The sequence below is a fragment of the Astatotilapia calliptera genome, chromosome 2 (genome assembly GCF_900246225.1).
Source record: "Astatotilapia calliptera chromosome 2, fAstCal1.2, whole genome shotgun sequence".
NCBI lineage: Eukaryota > Metazoa > Chordata > Actinopteri > Cichliformes > Cichlidae > Astatotilapia > Astatotilapia calliptera.
Window position 1 is genome coordinate 816,043 of NC_039303.1, and position 18,585 is coordinate 834,627.

An 18,585-nucleotide genomic window follows, 5' to 3' on the forward strand; every position below is an offset into this window, starting at 1 on the left:
ATTAAAGACGACAGCTTGAGATATTACACTATTAGTTATGCTATTTTTAATCAGCTATCATATTTAATTAATTCTTCAGGTCAGATTCTATCTGAGTGTCTAACTGTGAGGTGTGTATGGTGCGAGGGTTCTGCCTCTGTGTGTGAGTGGAGGATGGGGGGCTTTTACCCCTGTAATGGGGAAGAGGAGGAGGGCTAATCTAAAACACAGAACCTTGAAAAGACACAAAATAAAAAAAATGGGAGGAATAGAGGAAGCGAAGAGATGGATAGGAGAAGTATAGCGGCAGAAATAAAGAGAAGATGGGGAAAAAATTCACTGAAGCTATATCTATAACACTAATAAATAAAGCTGTACTGCTCAAGGTTTTGAAATCCAGTGGATTTGGACAGGTGTCCGGTTTGTTGATAGTAGCAGTCCTTATTCTTACATTTTTGAAACCTGTTTTAAAGTATTACTGTTTTCTGTCAGGCCCTTCAAACTTTGAGAGGCCTCATTTAGATAGTGATAATGTAAACTCACAAGTGTGACTACACGGCGTATAGCAGCTCTGATCACTGACACTAACGTACACAATTATTCTGACTGATATTACGATCAGCAATAATCAAATTAGTGCAGCAAATCTCAGATCCAGTCTGGAGGCTCTACGCTGAAAGACCAGCTCCATGAACATTATGTTTATGCAGAGCCAAAGCCAGTGGACACAGTGGAAGGAGGGAGAGATGAAAGTTGTGGGTGTGATGAAAGCCTCCGTGTCACACCACACCTTGCTCTGACCAGCCACCGGCATGAGATCAGGCAGCTCAAGCTGCTAATTATAGTAATTATGATTCATTACCGGCTGAGATTAATTTAATAAAGAGGAGGCTGAGCAGAGCTCATTAACCTTCATTAGAATAATTATAGACACAAGACACACACATGCTCACATACACGTGCGTGCTGACTGTTAATCGGGAAGGGGAGTTCTCCCATAGCATCTGTTGGCCCACACTGTGGAAAGTGGGACTACCACTGCATGTGTGTGTGTTTTCTGTTCGTTCTGTCATAGTGAGAAGCAAATTAGCATCATAGCAATAATAAACAGAAAGGACACATATTTTGCAAATTGTGCAAATACTACTATACACAACTCCAGTTGATATGGTTATTCTTTTTTGCTGTTTCTCGGGCTTCTTCCTCTCTGAATATAATGGAGCTGCACTACAAATTGCATTAAAGCGATATTAGGGTCAAAGGCCAGAACGCTAGGCACACAGCTCATTACACTCACTGATGTGTGGAACCGGGGTTGGACTGCTCTTAAAACTCATTCTTTTAAGACTTTAGCGGTTAATATTCTTCTAATTTGACATATATGCACCTGAGGTCACATGCAGTGAGGCTGTTTGGCTGGATTTCAAATGCAGAATAAATAATAATAATAATAATAATAATACTGTTCCATATTCACTTGGCTGCATCGCTTCCTCTCTGTAGCACTGTGCAGTGCAGTGGTGCTGCTTTATGCAAATATTTTCCAAGGTAAATAAGCTGCAGTGATGTTTAATATAGTTAATATATTGACCATTTTAAAATAAAGCTATAAAGCCTCAGGGTGGAAGCAGGAAGTAGATCAAATGGGTTCAGCTCTCTGATTGGTTAATCATGTCCCATTGTTTCAGTCATTATTTTACTCAACTTTTAATTTCTTCCTCCCAAGGATCATTGAGCAAGGCAATTACATGGAGCTGACCTTGTGTATTAGGACCGGGGAGGAGGACAGGAAAGATGTCCCGTCACCTCGCTTTCTTCCTTCTTTTTTTAAATATTTTCCACAACAATATTTTTTTTAAAGTGTGGCGTTAGAGCTTCCATCACCATTGCCCTCTCCTCTGTGGCTGAAAATGAGAGTCAACGGAATATTAAGTCCCTAGTATTAGAATAAACACGTCGTGTGTTAAATCAAAATCCAATTCTGTGGTCTATTATTTTCTGGCATAGTAATGACTGCCAAGGATTAGGAATCAATATTTCACTGCAGCGGGGACATTACCGGCTTTATTCAGGCCGTAATTGAGTTTTGAGAGAGGCCCTGCCCTGGAATCTGCATTAAAGATAAGCGCCCCCTTTCATGTGGATGCACGAGTAAAGTGCGAGCGAGGCGGCGTATTACACATTAGCTATAAATTAGAGCACACGGCTGTTAACCTCCGAACGCTAATGTAACTCGCTGGTTAAGGCTAATTCTAGAACTAATAACTGAGCACTGTGACTGTGTTCCAACTATCTGTACACCTGCTACACCTTTACGTCACCTGTTGGCGAACAAAGCAACATTTCACGAAGCGTCGACCTAAACAATTTAGCGTCGTGAGATCCGCGAGGCGACACCGCGCGCTGTGAAGTGGGGACAGCCAGCGCTCTTCCCGCTCTGTCTCTATTTCTCCGCGTGCTCTGATAGCGAATTGGCCCGGGCCACACAGCACCACCCGCGCGCTTGCAGCCTCGAGATAATAGCCTATTAGTGCAAGTGGGATTAATTTGTAGCCAATTACAACCCGTAGAGTTGAATAAGAATGCATAAATAAGGAGGGAGATGGCGACACACAGGCCTACACACACACACGGGGACAAATGTATGGTAGAGGCTCCTCGAGTGGCCTGCTAAAAGCCAAAAACGGAGACAAGAACTGAGAGAGAGAGGGGGGAGAGAGAGGGTTCTTCACTTAACTAATGGGGGAGAGAGAGCAAGCGAGGGGGGAGCAGGCTAGTTTTAACTATTAGAGAGATAGATCAGTCTGTCCCGCCTTCAACTCCTGTCAGGCTTCCAGAGCGCGCAAGGCTGGAGGTCGGAACATCGCGCGCTGTTTATGTGTGCGTGCCAGTACGGGATAACGGCACGGTACGAGACGGACAGACAAAAGATCGCCGGAGACGCTGAGTTGCAGCGGCCGATGTAGAGGATGAAGGCCGGAGAGAACAAGTTTAAAGTTTGACGGAAGCGAGAGTCCAGCTAAAGCTCGTATTCTGCCCAGACTGTCCGGATGCCAATGGAAAACTTTACCTGGGTGAACACACCGCTTGAGACAGAATGCTGACGGGACACATGAACCGGCCTGTGGTGTGAACTTGTTATTTGACATGAGTATCATCCAAGCTCTTTAAAACGACTTGGTGTTGATTTGTTTCTTTAAATTTTCATCTCTAACGGATTGTTATTATATGGGAAAGGGAGAGTAAAGTGATGAACCGGGACAGAGCGGATGGGGTCCAGACCGTGATAAGCCGGGAGAGAGCTGCGGCGGGGCCAGTGACGGACGCCGTGCCACCCGTCATGAGTCGGGACAGAGCGCTACCGGCGCCCAGCGGCGGGGACGGCGTCCAAACTGTGGTGAGCCCGGACAGCGGTGACTTGTTAGACGGAGCCGCCGCAGGAGAGAAGCGGCTCTTCTCCAGCGCGACCGCCGGCGGCAGAGATGCTCAGGCCACGGAGAACCACTCGGAAGCTCCACCGACGAATCCGGTGTTGGCCCCGCCACAGCAGGTAGGCTAATACGGGCACGAGCAAACTTTGTGAAGCGCTACCGGAGCGGTGCGTGACGGTAGCAGCAGACAGTAACGGCAGACTCTCAGGTAGCCTATATAGACCAGCGGACAGGACACAACCGGGACACTGCAGCATAAATAAAGAAGCATCGAGACAGACAGATATTACATTACAGGAAAGAAGGATGGCACGAAAAGTAGCTGGGCGAGCAGAAAAGTAAGAATTCTTAGCACAGGGAGCAGCCGAAGCACCGAAAACGGAAGACGGTTTTTAAAATAAAATTATTTGGTTACTTGGTCCTGTTGTGTAACTGCTATGATTCTTTGTTTTTAAAATGTGGCCCGTGTTGTCAGGTTATGGGTCATATTATGGAGATGAGGCCTTTAATAAAATGCAGCTGGAAAGTGTGATCGGAAAGAGACAAAATAAAAAGTTCTAAATTAAAAGCATTCAAATTCGCTCCCGTAAAGGACACCGACTTTTATTTTGTTATAATTATTATTGCTCTAATTAAAGCTATTAGATTTTTTTCGTTCGTTTCTGAACGAAATTAATTGAATTCAAAATAATTCAAAGTAGGCCTGTTTGTAAAGACGGGCGTTTCTCTATATTTTTTCCATAGACGCGAATTTGTTTATTCTTAAATAAAACGTGATTGTGTTTATTCGCAGCTCTGATTGTGGCATTTTTCCATTAGACTATTCTTATCACCAGTTGTTAATACGCCCCTGGGTCTTTCTCCAGAGGCTCCCTGGGATTATTTAAAGAGAGAATATTAATGTAGGATTATTCATGTCGACATGCTCAAGACTGGCCTCATTAATAAATGGATGATCCTAATCAGGATGTAATGCAGGGAGGGGTGGAAACAGAGTCACTGCACCACCTTTTATCTGTCTTTTACACTTGGCTACCTTTTTGGCTCCACATAAATTATGATATAAAAAGTCTGAACATTTCTACATCACACTGTAAACCTTATGCCCACATGCAGGTTCAAACAATCTGGTAAAGCAGTATTTTACCTTAAGTGTAAGCCTTCCCCTGAACTCACATATTTTCCAACCAATTACGTGTGGAAATGTAAAACTGAAGTTTTAGAAATCTATAGACTGCACTACTTAAAATGGGATTGATTCGTTTTTCTTCTGATAGCCTATTGACCGCTACACAGCCTGCGCAGGAAATGCAGCTGATCTGTGTTCATGTTTGCTTTATGAACACACTTTACCGTCTGTTTTATTGGATGTGATGTGTGCTACCAACACCTAACACTGGGATTTGTCTTTGACTTTAACACTGCTTACTACTAATAGTAATAATAGTAATAATAAAAATAATAATATTTAAAGTGATCATTATTAATATTACAATTAAATATATAGCAGTTAAAATGCGTGGCAAAACGTAATTGTGGGGGGACAAGAAAAAAAAGCAAGTTCAAATAAATTCAGCTATACGGGATAAAAGGCGATGATGTCTTGTTTTTTAACTAAATAAATCATTCCCATTTGTTACTCTCCAGGGCCCCATCGGGCACCGGACAACTTCTTTCTCCGTGCTGGACATCCTGGACCCCAACAAGTTCACGAGCAACCGGCGACACCAGCTGCAACAACAGCACGTGAGCCACCGCGGCGAGCTCGAGCAGAGCGTGTACGGAGCGGAGAACCGGAGAGGAGGAGCCGGGGAGCGCGAGCCCAGCCTCGAGGCCAGCAAGGGCTACGGTGCAGACGAATACCAGAGCAGTAAGTCTCCGTGGACTTCAAACCAAGTCCATTATCGAATCATTTATTTTTAATTTCCTTTAATTTCCCGCCATTGCGTCAGTAACGTCTTTTCCTTCGGGCAGCTGAATTCAGTCGAACTGCTCCTGTTACGGTTCAAAGTCCCGTTTCCTTAGAAACCACTCTGAATGATTCTGCAACATCCTTTAACGTTTTCAGAAATTTGACCTGTTTTTTTATATGATTAAAATAGGTGTGCGCGCGAGCGTGTGTGCTCGCGCGTTTGTAGTTAGTAATTAGGTTGTTTATTTTCTGTGTCATTCAAATCATATTTATTCTTACCGGTGAATTAACTGATTTATTCATGTATAGTTAAACATACCAACATTAGCCTGAGTGAAACCTAACCAATGTAACCGTTTTACCCCAAATCGAATATAGAGCTTTTCCATTTCTACTTGAATATAGCCCGTTTACGCTATTTATCAATAATACATGTGTTGTGAACACCGCTAGGCTTTTCCGACGGAAGAAGAAGGCCTTTCTAATTGTGATCATATTTTAAGGGCACTGCATTGTTGTGTGTGGTTTCACTGTGACCTAAGGATTCTGGTTTTAATTACCCACCAGTTGTTGTTGGGCTTTTGCTTCGTCCGTAAATATTTTCTCACTAAACCCTGATGTCACACAGAAATCTGTGTTCCAGGCCACTTATTCGGTGAAATCTTGTGATGATGTAAGAGATGAGAAAACTACCGAGTACGGACCATTAAAACATGGAAGAATGGGGAGAACGAGCTCTCTGGTTTTAAGTTTAAAACAGCATCTGTTTTTATCTAGAATTAAAAGGAGCAAAAAAGTTAATTGGCTGCAGTTCCTGTGTGTGATCGGTATTATTGGACAGGTGTGCACTAAGTTCATGGACCCCACGTAAACGCAGTAGCTCCAATCAGCTCCGTCTCCTCGATTTCATATTATTATAATATTGGACGTTTTCCTCCTTTTGTCCTCTTTTCTTTGTTTTTTCCGTCACATTTTTATTTTCCTTATTTATTTATTTATTTTTAAATCTCTCATTTGTTTTAATTAAATTTTCCGTACATTTTACAGATTTCAAATCAACAAAATTCTGACTTTATTTTTCAGAAGCAGACACAGGCATATACCCTACATCATAAATAATTATAACTTCGTGATATAGCCGAGCTGGGTTAAAAACAAAAGCTCAAAACAAAAGAAAAAGAAAGAAAACAGTAAAAACATCACAGGAACGCATGCACTGCTGTTGTAGTTTGTATACTATTATTCTGTTTTATTATACTGACTGCCAAAAAGTATCCCAGCACAGTGAAACTAGCGAAATACATATCACGTACAGACTATAATAAATATAGTTGTAACATAAGGCTTTATTTTTAACGACTGTAAAATCAGGCCTTTTTAAAAATAAAAATTTAAATTAGAATCAGTATATGATTAAATGGCTGGCGTGTTTTTGCAAAAACAAACCAAATTATTATTAATTTCTGTTTGTTATAAAATGGACAAGAAACCATCTCACCAAGCATCATGGTTCCTTTATTCTTAATTATTTTTATTAATATAATAATAATAATATTATTATTATTATTACATATGAGAAAAATGAAAAAGTGGACATTTTATGAGTAAATTACATGTAAAACATAATCTTATTGAGCTATCTTTTCTGCACACCTGTAAACATGCTTGTTTTTTTAAATTTCTCTCAGGTTCTTCTGTCTACATCATCACAGCTAAACTAACCCTTCTGTGTTAGCTTTCATACATATTTTGTCTCTGATTTAATCTGTAAAACTACACAGTCTTACTCCAGATGATCTAACACATGCTCAGTCATTTTTCAGTGGAAATCATGCAGGTGGATTTGTCACTGGTTAATAAATGCTTTTATTTTCTCACTTTTTTGGGAGGGGGGGGGGCGGTTATAACAATATAATGTCTTACATTATACATTTTTAAAAATATATAATTTAGTATTATTCAAGGTGCAGTTTACTTTTTCTTGCCATTTAAAACTGTTGATGTTGTCGAGATTAAGGACAAAAGGAACAGCATAATTGGGACATAAATATTCAAACCAATAACGTGAAAAAAGCACACACAGTATCTCTCTAACATTAGCAATAAGAGCATTTGCAGGGATGTAAGCACATGTGTGCTGTACATGTTGAGGTGGACTGTGCTCGGTGTTTTCATGACATGTACGTGCACAATGCACAAACTGTATGAAAGCTTAGCGTGAACGTCCAGATCGTTTTTGTCCCTAACGTATAATTGCAGAAAGAGTTACAGTTTCATTAAAGACTAAAGCACCATGTGCTCCTCTGAAGGGCTGACGTAAAAGCAGTCGATTTGCAGCTAAAATATTTAATTGGACATTTAAGAGGTCCAACAATGTCTATTAATGTTTTTCTGCTGATCTGTGGTACCTTAAAATCCACCATATTCCAATGCTCCATTGTTATTTTAGCACACTATTAGTATTCAAACACAATTTCTTTTGCCTGATAATCATCTAGTATATTTTACAGTGCACAGTAATGTACAGTGATCAGTTTATGGTCATTTCATACCTTTTCGTTTTGTCTGAAGATACTGTTTTCAGAACCTTCTTGATCTAATTGCTTTCTTATTTCTGTTGATTTTATCGTTTTATTTCCCAAATATTGCCCTCACTCATTTAGCCACAAATGAAGTAAGACACCACAGACTTATGATGCAGTAATCGTGTGATGAGTAAACTCCAGAAAGTGGAGCACATAGCAAAAAATGATGATGGATACCGGATGACACAGTGATTAATACTAATGGAGAGTTGGCAGCTCAGTATCAGCAGCTCATTCTTGCCCTCTGGCTCTTTAGCACTTTACTCAGGTTAGGCTCATGGCTGCTCTGTCTTTGGAAACTTGACGTGTTTATTCATTCAAGATATTTTTAAATTCAACTGCAAGTTTCTGAAGGAAGCGTACAGTGGCCATAATTGGGACCGCAGTTCAACACTCACTGATTATGCTGGGAAGAGACTGTTTTTCCATATAGCAGATAATTAAGATAATTACAATCCTCAGCTACATTTTTAGATTAATTGGCCTACCGTGGCAACGGTAATTATGAGGAGATAGGGGTAAATAGATGGGCCAGTAAACTTAGTACTTAGAAGACCACTGTTTGCTTTATGGCCAGCATTGTTTCTTCTAGCTCTAACCATTTCATAATCCATACCACCAATTTATTACTGCAACCAAGAAGCTGAACCTTAAAGTATTTATTTGAAGCCAAACCTTCTTTGCAGTGAAGAAATAAAAATGTTTCTGATTGTAACTGATGAAATAAGACTTCAGTTTGATATTACAGAAAAGATCAATTAAAAAGCTCTAGTCATTTTATGAAGTCTCCATATTGTGAGCTAACTTGTTCATATGCATATTTGTCAGATGCTAATAATTTGAATTACACAATATTTTGGTATCTTTGTTTCTGTAGCTGTGACATTTGGTACCAAATCTAGTTTAACTGGCTTAACTTGCTAGTGCAGGACCTTAGTTAAACCATGGGTTTTATTTAGCCTGCCTAAATATCTTAAGGTATTGGTAGTGATCCAGGTAGTGAACTACTTACGTAAGCCTAAACATGAGCTTGGTATGCCTTAATCTGAATAAACCACTTCATTAAGCTACTGTGGGCTGTAGAGACAAACCACCTGTACAACCATATAGGATGGAGAATCTGTTGGATGTTACATGTGGCTGAACTCTTTGTTGTGTGCGTTCTTCTAGAGGAGGGCTTTATATACAGAAGTCCGGATGAGGAAGACTTCCACAGATCTGGGACCCCGGACTCAGAGGCTGCAGACGGGCCCTACAGCAGTGAGGAGAGCAGCTCGGCTCTTCCCAGTAATGGAGACAGAGAACTAGGGCAGCACAGCCACCAGGATCCCAGCAGAGACACAAAGACCCCTAACGGAGGCCCCACAAGCCAGATCACCAGTCCCCAAACCAATGGGGGCCAAGGGGCCAAGCCCAAGAGGAAACGCTCTGGCTCAGACTCCAAGTCGGGGAAGCCCCGCAGAGCCCGGACTGCCTTCACCTACGAGCAACTGGTGGCACTGGAGAACAAGTTCAAGTCCACACGCTACCTGTCAGTGTGTGAGCGCCTCAACCTGGCCCTGTCCCTCTCCCTCACTGAGACCCAAGTTAAGATCTGGTTCCAGAACCGGCGAACCAAATGGAAGAAGCAGAACCCTGGAGCCGACACCTCGGCCCCCACGGGAGGAGCAGGAGGCACGGGAGGCACAGGGGGAGGAGCGGGAGGAGGCTTGGGAAGCCTCAGCCCTCTGAGCCAATCCCCTCCAGTCAGTGGGCATCTGGCCATGCACACAGGCTATGCCGGCCACCATCACCCCCCTGCTGGGAGCCTTGTCCAGCTGCCTTTCCTCACCGCCAGCCACGTCCTGTCTCCCTTCATGCTGGGGACACAGAGTTATGCTGCACCTGCGTTCTACAGCACACACCTGTAGATACACACAAACACACACAGAAGCCCTGACTGAAATGTCCCAGTATGAACTGCAGCACAGCGTTCAGCTCCTCCCCCTTTTTTACTACCGTTTAAAGGCTTTAATTTTATTTTGATAGAATGTTAATATCTTGCAGAACTGTACATAAATCTATGTTCTAGCTCTGAATGCTGTTTTAAACACTGTAATAGACAAATAGTTGATCTCATTGTTTTCTTTTCTAAAGTCTGTAAAAATATTGAATGTTTATTTAAGACTTGAGAATGGCTTGATCTATTGTCAGTACCATGTAACTCCAGCTGTGATCGTTTTCATTTCTTTTATTTATTGAGGTGGTTAACAGTTTCCATAAAATCCTTGGATGTACTGAGTCCTCAGCTCAACATGGTATTGTCCTTTGATATTAAAATGATGACAATTAAACAGAAAAGTATCCCAGTAATGTTTTTTTTAATAACAGTGAGCTGAAGCGTTGGGTGCTGCAGTGCCTCAGAGGTAAGTAACTTCCATGCAGGGTTTGGGTGTGAAGCTAATCCTGGGCCTGTTGGTTGGTTTGGATATCTGTGAGGTTTCCTGTTTGTCAAAAACAAACCAATAAAAAAATCCAAATGGGAACTGGAAAATATTTATGCGAGGAAGGGGTTTGCAAACAATACAAATCTCAAAAACGATAAAGATAATTACAGTGAAATGACTTTTCTGTCATAGAAATATGAGACGTGACGAATATAACGTCGATTACAATCTTTCGTTAATGTTTTGACAGACAGCACAATAGGCCAATGACAATAAGAATAGCACTGAGCCGAGCCAATCATGTGCCTGGAAAACAGACTGAGCCGCGTGATACGGATAAGTTGAAGTAGTGCGCACGGACCGCAGCGGGAGCCGCACAGCACACGTGCAAAGTCCACTAAGAGTGCGCGAGATTTTCTTTTAATAAAAGGAAATTTGAAAATTGAACATTTTAACGAAAACTGGAGCGACAGTGTCACAATGTCACCATTTTTGTTTGTCTCAAAAGACCAGAAAACTGTTGAAAAGAAGCGAGAGTGCAGTGAGAGTTTGCAGTTTTTGCTTCTTTGACGGACTTTAAATACTGTGCTTGAAGCATGTGCCCAAAGAGCCAGTAACAGGAGCATCTGGAGCAAATCCCTGCTGAACAGAGTGTCGAGCGGCCTTTCTTTAAACATTTCATTATTCCAGATGATTTAGTTTCAGTTCAGCTGAGTGTATGTCCGTTTGTTTATGTTCTCCTTTATTTACATTTGAGCGCCTTTAATTTATAACAATATTTTTTTTTTTGAAATTTTATCTCGTAATGATGTCTACAATATTTATCCGGAAGTGACAAAAATGTTTTATTTGTCTGTTTTTGTAATACTTGAAGCTTTTGATTGGTCAGGATTAAATAGAGCTGTATCATGTTCCACAGGACATTTATGGTCTGACACAAAATGAAAAACATTTAATCAAAATGAATCTTTTATCTTCAGTTAAAAAAATAACAATAAAAAAAAATAAATCCAACTTATTTTAGCTCACGAGCCTCAGGAGTGAAAGTCTTCACAGGACTCTGCAGTGTTGGCAAATCGAAGAACATATTTAAGAGGAAACGGCATCAAATCTAGTTGGTTTATCAGTCATCGTTAAGTGTAAGCATCTCTCTGAGTGGGATTCTTTTGTTTCGTGTTATTATCAGAGAAAAGCGCCAGTGTTAGTCTCTGTTGCTTAAAAGGGGAAAGTGCTGTGACAACCAGCCTGCTTTCAAAGTGTTTGTGCTGCTGTTAAATATGAAGAACATGATTCACACACTGCGTATAAAACACGGATCTATAGCCACCCTTACTGTAGGCATGTGTACATTTTTTTTCCTCAAATGGCTATTTGCAAAATAGTTTTAGGCATTTCTGCATTGGATGTATTTTTCAGCCCTCCGATCAAAATAGGAACAACAGATGAAGTAGAGTCTGCAGCATGATGTCAAGACATCGACAGGACGCTGACAGTCAACACAGAAGGAGGTCAAATGCTCCAGAAAGACACGCCTCCCGGATATTAATGATAGAAAGCTTCTTAAAAAAAAGCAGCGGCCACCCTTCAGTAGTAGCATTTTTTCATTTAACAAAAAGTGATATAGAGTAGTATTTTTTTAGTTTCACATGAACTTTGCATATTCATGCAGCGTCTGTCAGCTAGCATGCCTCCATCACTTTCTGCAGTCACTCCACTGCAAGAGGCCACACGTGTTTCAAAGGTGCGTTGATATAATCCCTGAATAATTTGTGCAGCGTGTCCGGGTGCAGTGCATATCACTTTGACTCCCACAACATCCCATCCTGAACTTAAATGGCTTCATATAGAATACCAAGTTAGAAGACGGTACTCTGTGCACTCATCCAGTAGCTTAACAATCTACAGCCAATCATATGAAACTGCTTAGAGCAACTGAAGTTCTAGTTTGGTTAATAGTTTAACTTGAAAAAGCTGTGTTGAGGTTTGGGTTCAGATCTCAGCACAGCTTAAACAAAAGTGTTGATACACATTTGGCAGCACAATTAATGCTTGAAGCTATATTATCACAGTTTTTCCCCACAAACTGGTATAAATGAAACAAGCCCAAAACAGATAAATTAGTGTGTGTGGGCGTCGTGTGGGAGTGACTGACTTTTAGAGCTACAGCTCCTTGTTTCAGCACACCTGTCAATCACGGCAGCCACACCCCTGATTTAAGCTTTCCAACTGTCACGAAGGAGGAACCCGCTGTTATGCAGCAGGCTGTAAACATGTTCCGTAGTTTTTGCTGTAAACTGGACGTTTTAACATGACGGTCATTGAGGACTCACAAATTTTTTTTAACCAGGATCAAGTGGCCACTAGAGGAGCTGCAGGTTTTAGCATTTCTTATTAATAATGGTAATAATAATAATAATAATAATAACAATAATAATAACCAGCAATAAAATGATAGCTGATGTTTGGACAGGTGTGGATCCCAGAATCATTAGATTTGTTATGTCATCATTGCAAAAGTACCGACTGAATAACACGTTCCATGTGCCTGTTAGACAGCACAAAGGAACAACCATGTTCTGCATAGACAAAATTGCCGCCTTTATGGATAATATAGAAGTCCAAGGGATTTAATGACGCTGAAACAGTCCGGAGTGAGGTGGTAGGACAGGCTAAGGAAGTCTGTGTGAGTGTTTCAGGAACGGCATGTCTGCTGGGGAGGAGTGCTGGTGGATCCTCGTGGCATCAGATCAAGGCAGCAGCAAGCAGTGAAGCCTGGAGAGGCAGAGCAAATCATGGATGAGATGAGGCTTTAAGGTGTCCCATGGGAGGCCAGGACCAACCCTACAAAATCCACAATCAGAAGTCAGCGGAGTACAAGTTCCAACCATTCATCCATCCTCTCCTGCTTATCCAGTACAGGTTTAATGGGGGCTGCAGCCTATCCCAGCTGTCATAGGGCCAGAGGCAAACACAGAACACTCACACTCACAGCCTATTAAACTGACCCCATGTAAGTCTTTGGACTGTGGGAGGAAGCCAGAGAGAACCCATGCAGACATGGGGTTCTCCACACAGACACGCTGACGATGTGACCCCAGAACCTTCTGTGACACAACAGTGCCAACAACGCCACGTTGCCCCTACCAGGCATCATTAGTTGTGCTATGAGAAATGTAGGATCTTGTGTTACTGAAGCTAAATTATTTAGTTTCAACCATTTGTGAAAAAACATTCTCTGTAAGACGTGTAATTTGATGGAAATGCATAACTGAGCTGTGAGCTCTTCATTAAGTGCAGAGAATCACAGATCACAGAGAAAAGATGCAAATCATTTTTCTTAAGCTGCAGGATGTCTGCTGTTCTCGTGATGTCACTGCAATGTAAACCAAATATCACCTGTCTTTTCAATATAGTGTTGCAAATATATATTTATTTACTCCCCTTAGTTGCCACTTATTCCTAAAATAGCTTCACAGGAGAACTTTCCCACAGTCAGTGTTGTTGTGTTCAATGAATCTCGTTTGAAAGGACAGAAAAAAGGCAAAAATGTAACAAGATGCAGGTTTACAATTTTATTCTCACTAAAACACATTTGAAACCTGTCAGTCGCACAAAACACCGACGTAATAAGAAAGCGTAAAAGTCAGCTGATCACTAGCTTTAGCTTCAGCTGCCACAGAAGTGATATCATATGAAACAACTTTCATGTCCTGTATCGAGCATCAGCTTTGAGGTAGAACACACAGAATCCTTTATCATCATATTTCCTTTATCATCATATTTCCCAGCAATTATTGAAACACTTCTTCTTTCATTACAAAGAAACAACAACTCTGGACCCTTAACATTTCACCTTTATTGTACAAAACTGTGGATCAGGTTTGGCGATTCAGTCTTCCAGCTTCCGCCTCCTTCACTGTTCCTACAGAGTCCGCCTCATAAGCTCAACTACAAATACAAAAAGTTCCAATTTGAAATGTGACAATGCATTCTTTAGCTCCTTGTTTCCCTGAATCTCTACAAGAGGTGGAGACATAAAAGAGACATAAATAACAAACGATAAACGCAGGAGCGGTCGGGGGCTGAAAGGTTACTGAGAGCAACGCTCCACCCGTCTGACTTCAGTTAAAGGCACACGAGCTTAGTTGAGAGCATAGTTGAACTGGTTGGAGAACTTGTCGTGTTTCCTCTTGTCGGCCTTATTCATCACCTGAGCCACTCGTCTCAGGGAACTCCTGAAGGGAGGGAGAACAGAGCAGGGAGGAAATGAGAAGGATTGATGGGAAAAATCCAAAGAAACAATAACTTTAAGCCCAGGAGCTAAAACCCATTCTGCTCATCTCTAGCTCCATATTTCTACTCTTAGACTGTGATACTTGCCTCCACAGTTTAAAAAATAATGAATCATTGGTTATTTTATGGACTTGGTCTAGGCCTTGGACTAAGAGCACTTTGAGAATCAACTCGATGGTGCAAAAATAGAATTTCATTTCCATCACAGTGTCATCTGTGGATTTGTTTTGTAGATTTGGTGAAAGAAAACAAATGATGTGTTTCTTGTGATATGATGCTAGTAAGTCAAGTGCCTAAAATACACTGATTAATTGGGTCTTAGCTAGCCTACCCATAGATGACACTTTAGCAGTGAGGTGCCTTTTTGAGGCCTGTGTTCAGTGGCTTAACTTTATTTAACTCGATGTACGCCACACTGTTTTGTCTATGACAAAGTTTCCATCTTTTAGTTAGTTGGTTGTTTCCAGTTTCACCAAGCACTTAGCTCCTACACTCAGAGAATCATCTAGAAGCTGAAGCTAGCATCCGTACTTGTTAAAGACTTTCTTCTCTAGTCTGCAGCGGGACGTGTTGCTGCTCTGCTTCAGGTCGCTGAGGTGGGGGTATTTCTTCTTCTTTCCTTTCCCTTTTTTACCGCCCAGCCGCTCAGAACCCAGGTCCTCTCCTGTTGCTGCCTCAATGTCTCGCATCAACTCTGCATCTCGCCAATCTGCAACAGAGAGACCAATGTTACTCTGCTCCTGGAGGACATTTAGGATTCTCCCGCTCTTCATCGCACCTCATTCAGAGAGATGAAGAGGCGTGGCACTTTTGTCTATATAATCCAGCAGTGCGGTGCAAAGATCTGCCAGGTGGAACAGAGAGAGCTGCCGCAACAGTGGGACAAGATCAGAGGTCCTGAGAAAACTATGAAAACTTTTTTCATTTCAGCTGAGATTTGTTCTGTGCAGCAACACCTGTGGCTTTGACAGCAGTGGGCGTCCTGTAGCAGCACGGCCACGGGATTAAAAGAAATACCCGTTCACCATCGGACCACTTCACGTCAGCCTGGACTGACGTCCTGCCCCAGGATCCCTGCCAGGATTTACAAACAGGACTTTATGTTGTTTAATCCAATATGGCCATTAGGAAAATGTTCTCTGAGATCATAGACCAAAGCAGCTGAGGGGAATTTTCTCAGACTTCTACACACTATTAATGATTTAAAAGAATCCAGGTTTCACTTATTGTCCAGCTTTTCTATACAGCCTATGGACTAAGGTTAAGACTGGGACTGAAGCCTCAAACTGGACTAAAACAAACAAACATTTAAAAATGAGGATATTAAACTTCTCTCTGCACGCGTACTTTGTGTGTTTCAGCCACAAAGGCATGGTGCGTGTGAGGTTACTCCCTGTATGAGCTGCTATGAAAGCCTAAAACTTGAACAAAAACCAATTTGACTGAGAAGTGTAATGAAGTAATTAGAAGTGATAATGTAAATGAGCTCACAGCGGCGGGCCTTACAGAGCACGGGTCGTAAACCGTGTGTCCTGCGGCTCATTCGGATGCAATTTTGGTGTTAATGAAAACTGTAACGTCATAATTCTGGCTGATAAAGTAAAAGCAGCAGTAATGCAGAGCAATGACGATCTAAATGAAGAGACGTTTCTAGTTAATGATGTACTGCGAAGGAATTCCAGATAAACCTGCGGTAATGCAAAGTAATTACACCGTGATTGTGATGGGCCTGAAGCCACACACTCCGTCAAAACACTGACCCCAGCTCAGAGCGAGCGTGTATGCAGGGTTATTAATCAGCTGCTCTGACCCGGGTCTGACTGGACCTTCAACTATCCCTCATCACACTCTCACACACGCTGGAGCAGTAATTGAAAAGCAGCTGGTGTATTTAGGGGACTCATTACTGCTATAAGAGGAGCAGCTGCATTTACATTCATGCGTGTTCAGAGTGTGTGTCACTTTGTTGTTGAAAGTTTCAGAGAAAATAAAAAGAGAAGAGATGAAAGAAGAATCGAAAGAAAAGCACGAGAGGAGAAAAAAGACAGGCAAGCGCGAATAACAGTGGGAATTTAATCAGTGTTGCAGCAGGGCTCTTTTCTCCGTCAACACCTCTTAGTCTGTCCAGCTGGGGTCTCTGTGTGTGTGTGTGTGTGTGTGTGTGTGTGTGTTAGGGCAGGGGGCAGAGGTGTGTGTGCGCCTGGGGTCTTTGGTTGGTTCAAATGTAACTCGGTTACGCATCACTTAACACAAGGAGCCTGCATATATGTGACAGAGTAGCACAGCATCCATTTCCCTCCTCCTGTCAATCACCTGAATGGACTTCTTATTTTTTGGTAAGAGTGTGTGTGTGTGTGTGTGTGTGTGTGTGTGTGTGTGTGTGTGTGTGTGTGTGTGTGGGTCTGAGTCAGACGCATAACGCAACATACAATTCTTATTATAAGACAAGAGCAGAGCTAAAAAAAAAAAGAGTAACACAGTCATGAGAAAAAGGACATTTGCACAGACCTCTGTGTCTCTGTGCAGGTAAAAATCAAAGCACACCCCATTGGTCAGTAAATTGTAGAACCACCTTCAGCAGCATTACCTTGAAATGTCTGTCTTCTGTGTGACTTTACCTGCCTCTGTTCTGAGCTCTGCGCCAACAGAACTTGTGCCCCGCCCACAGTTCTCTATGTTATCCAGGTGATGTTGTAAGAGAGAAGCCTGCACCTTGAATGTGAGAAACTAAAAAACATTTGAGGTCAAGGAAGGAAGCTGGGAGAGGTGCAGCTTCCCACACCGTTTCCATGGCAACGATGACTGTTGTTTTGTTTGTCCCATGAATGCTGGAAGATCTGGATTTTGGCAGATGTATTCTACTTTTTCTTGTGTCCCTTTTTATTCATTCGTTTATTTTTAAAGGGTCACCACTCCTGAGTGCGCCTCTGCAGGCTCCCGCCTTACACCTCAGACATTATTTAACTTTCTAGTTGGGGTGGCTGTAGCTCAGGCGGTACAGCAGGCCATCTACTGATCGGAAGGTTAGTGGTTCAATTCCTGGCTCCTCCAGTTTATCCTTAGGCAATATACTAACCCCAAGTTGCGCTTCGATGGATGAATGTTCGTGAGGAAGCACTGAAAACGTAGAAGAAAAGTGACTGAGTGAATGTGTTGTATAGAGTGCTTTGAGTACTCTGGGAGAGAAGAAAAGCACAATATCTATAGTATATATATATATATATATATATATACACACTATAGTATATATATAGTCAGACTTCCTCCTTATTTCTTGCCTAGAGGTGCAGGCTCCTCTAAAGACACATCGCCACCTCCGCTTCACCTGGAGAGAAACATGTTTCCTTAGATTGAAAAACGGGGGCAGGGCAGTATGCAGATCGTAGTAGAGATCGCACAAGGCTGTTGTTTCCGAACGAGTCCGACTTGCTAATAAGAACAAAATAGGCTGGCACGCACTTTTCATAAACGTTGCGTGGGAACCAACTTTCTGCGCAGAATAAGAATGATTCCATACAAACATTAGTGAATGAAGCTCGTCTTGTGCGGCTGTCTTCTGGTGACCCTTCCAAACCCTGGCTGTTAGTTCCTCTACTGTCATAAACTCGAACATCTGACATTCTGAGTCGTGCAGAGACTAAGATGTAACTGGCTTTTGTTGTTTTGTTTCTCTGAGCATGGGAGCAGCATATTCACCCATGGCAGGGCGAATATGCTGGGATGTGTCCTCCTGGAAAGATGGCGACTGTCTTGACTGTTTGCACTTGTGAATAATCTTAATAAACTTCATATCATCTGGTAATGACTTCGTAACCTCTCTAATACTGATGGGCAGCAACAGCTGCTGATGTCTTTCGCCCTGGATGCTCCACTAATTCTGCTTTTTTCCACATGCTGATGAACAGTTAATCAAGTGCACTTGATTAAGAGCATCGGGTTGCTACTAAACTCCTATGGAA

General features: G+C 41.9%; 2 protein-coding genes across 5 annotated transcripts in view; one reads left to right on the plus strand and one right to left on the minus strand.

Moving 5' to 3' along the window:
- The first annotated feature begins 2,757 nt into the window (after positions 1–2,757).
- nkx1.2lb (NK1 transcription factor related 2-like,b) lies at positions 2,758–10,227 on the plus strand. 3 transcript variants are annotated; one of them, XM_026181111.1, is made up of 4 exons: positions 2,758–3,106; positions 3,217–3,529; positions 5,058–5,280; positions 9,078–10,227. In XM_026181111.1, the coding sequence occupies exons 2-4, from the start codon at positions 3,230–3,232 to the stop codon at positions 9,815–9,817; spliced, it is 1,263 nt and encodes a 420-aa protein (XP_026036896.1). In that variant the 5' UTR covers positions 2,758–3,106; positions 3,217–3,229; the 3' UTR covers positions 9,818–10,227. The 3 variants fall into 3 exon arrangements, with proteins under 3 accessions (XP_026036896.1, XP_026036887.1, XP_026036904.1); XM_026181102.1 differs by having other exon boundaries at positions 2,758–3,529; XM_026181119.1 differs by having other exon boundaries at positions 2,758–3,529; positions 5,118–5,280.
- A 3,655-nt stretch (positions 10,228–13,882) lies between these two features.
- Positions 13,883–18,585, minus strand: part of uvssa (UV-stimulated scaffold protein A) — a 37,220-nt gene continuing 32,517 nt past the window's right edge. For both annotated transcript variants that reach the window (XM_026180928.1, XM_026180923.1), the window contains exons 14-15: positions 15,158–15,335; positions 13,883–14,568 (exon numbers count right to left, since the gene is read on the minus strand). In XM_026180928.1, the coding sequence (XP_026036713.1) occupies positions 14,475–14,568; positions 15,158–15,335 (272 nt within the window). In that variant the 3' untranslated portion in view covers positions 13,883–14,474. The remainder of the gene's footprint in view (positions 14,569–15,157; positions 15,336–18,585) is intronic.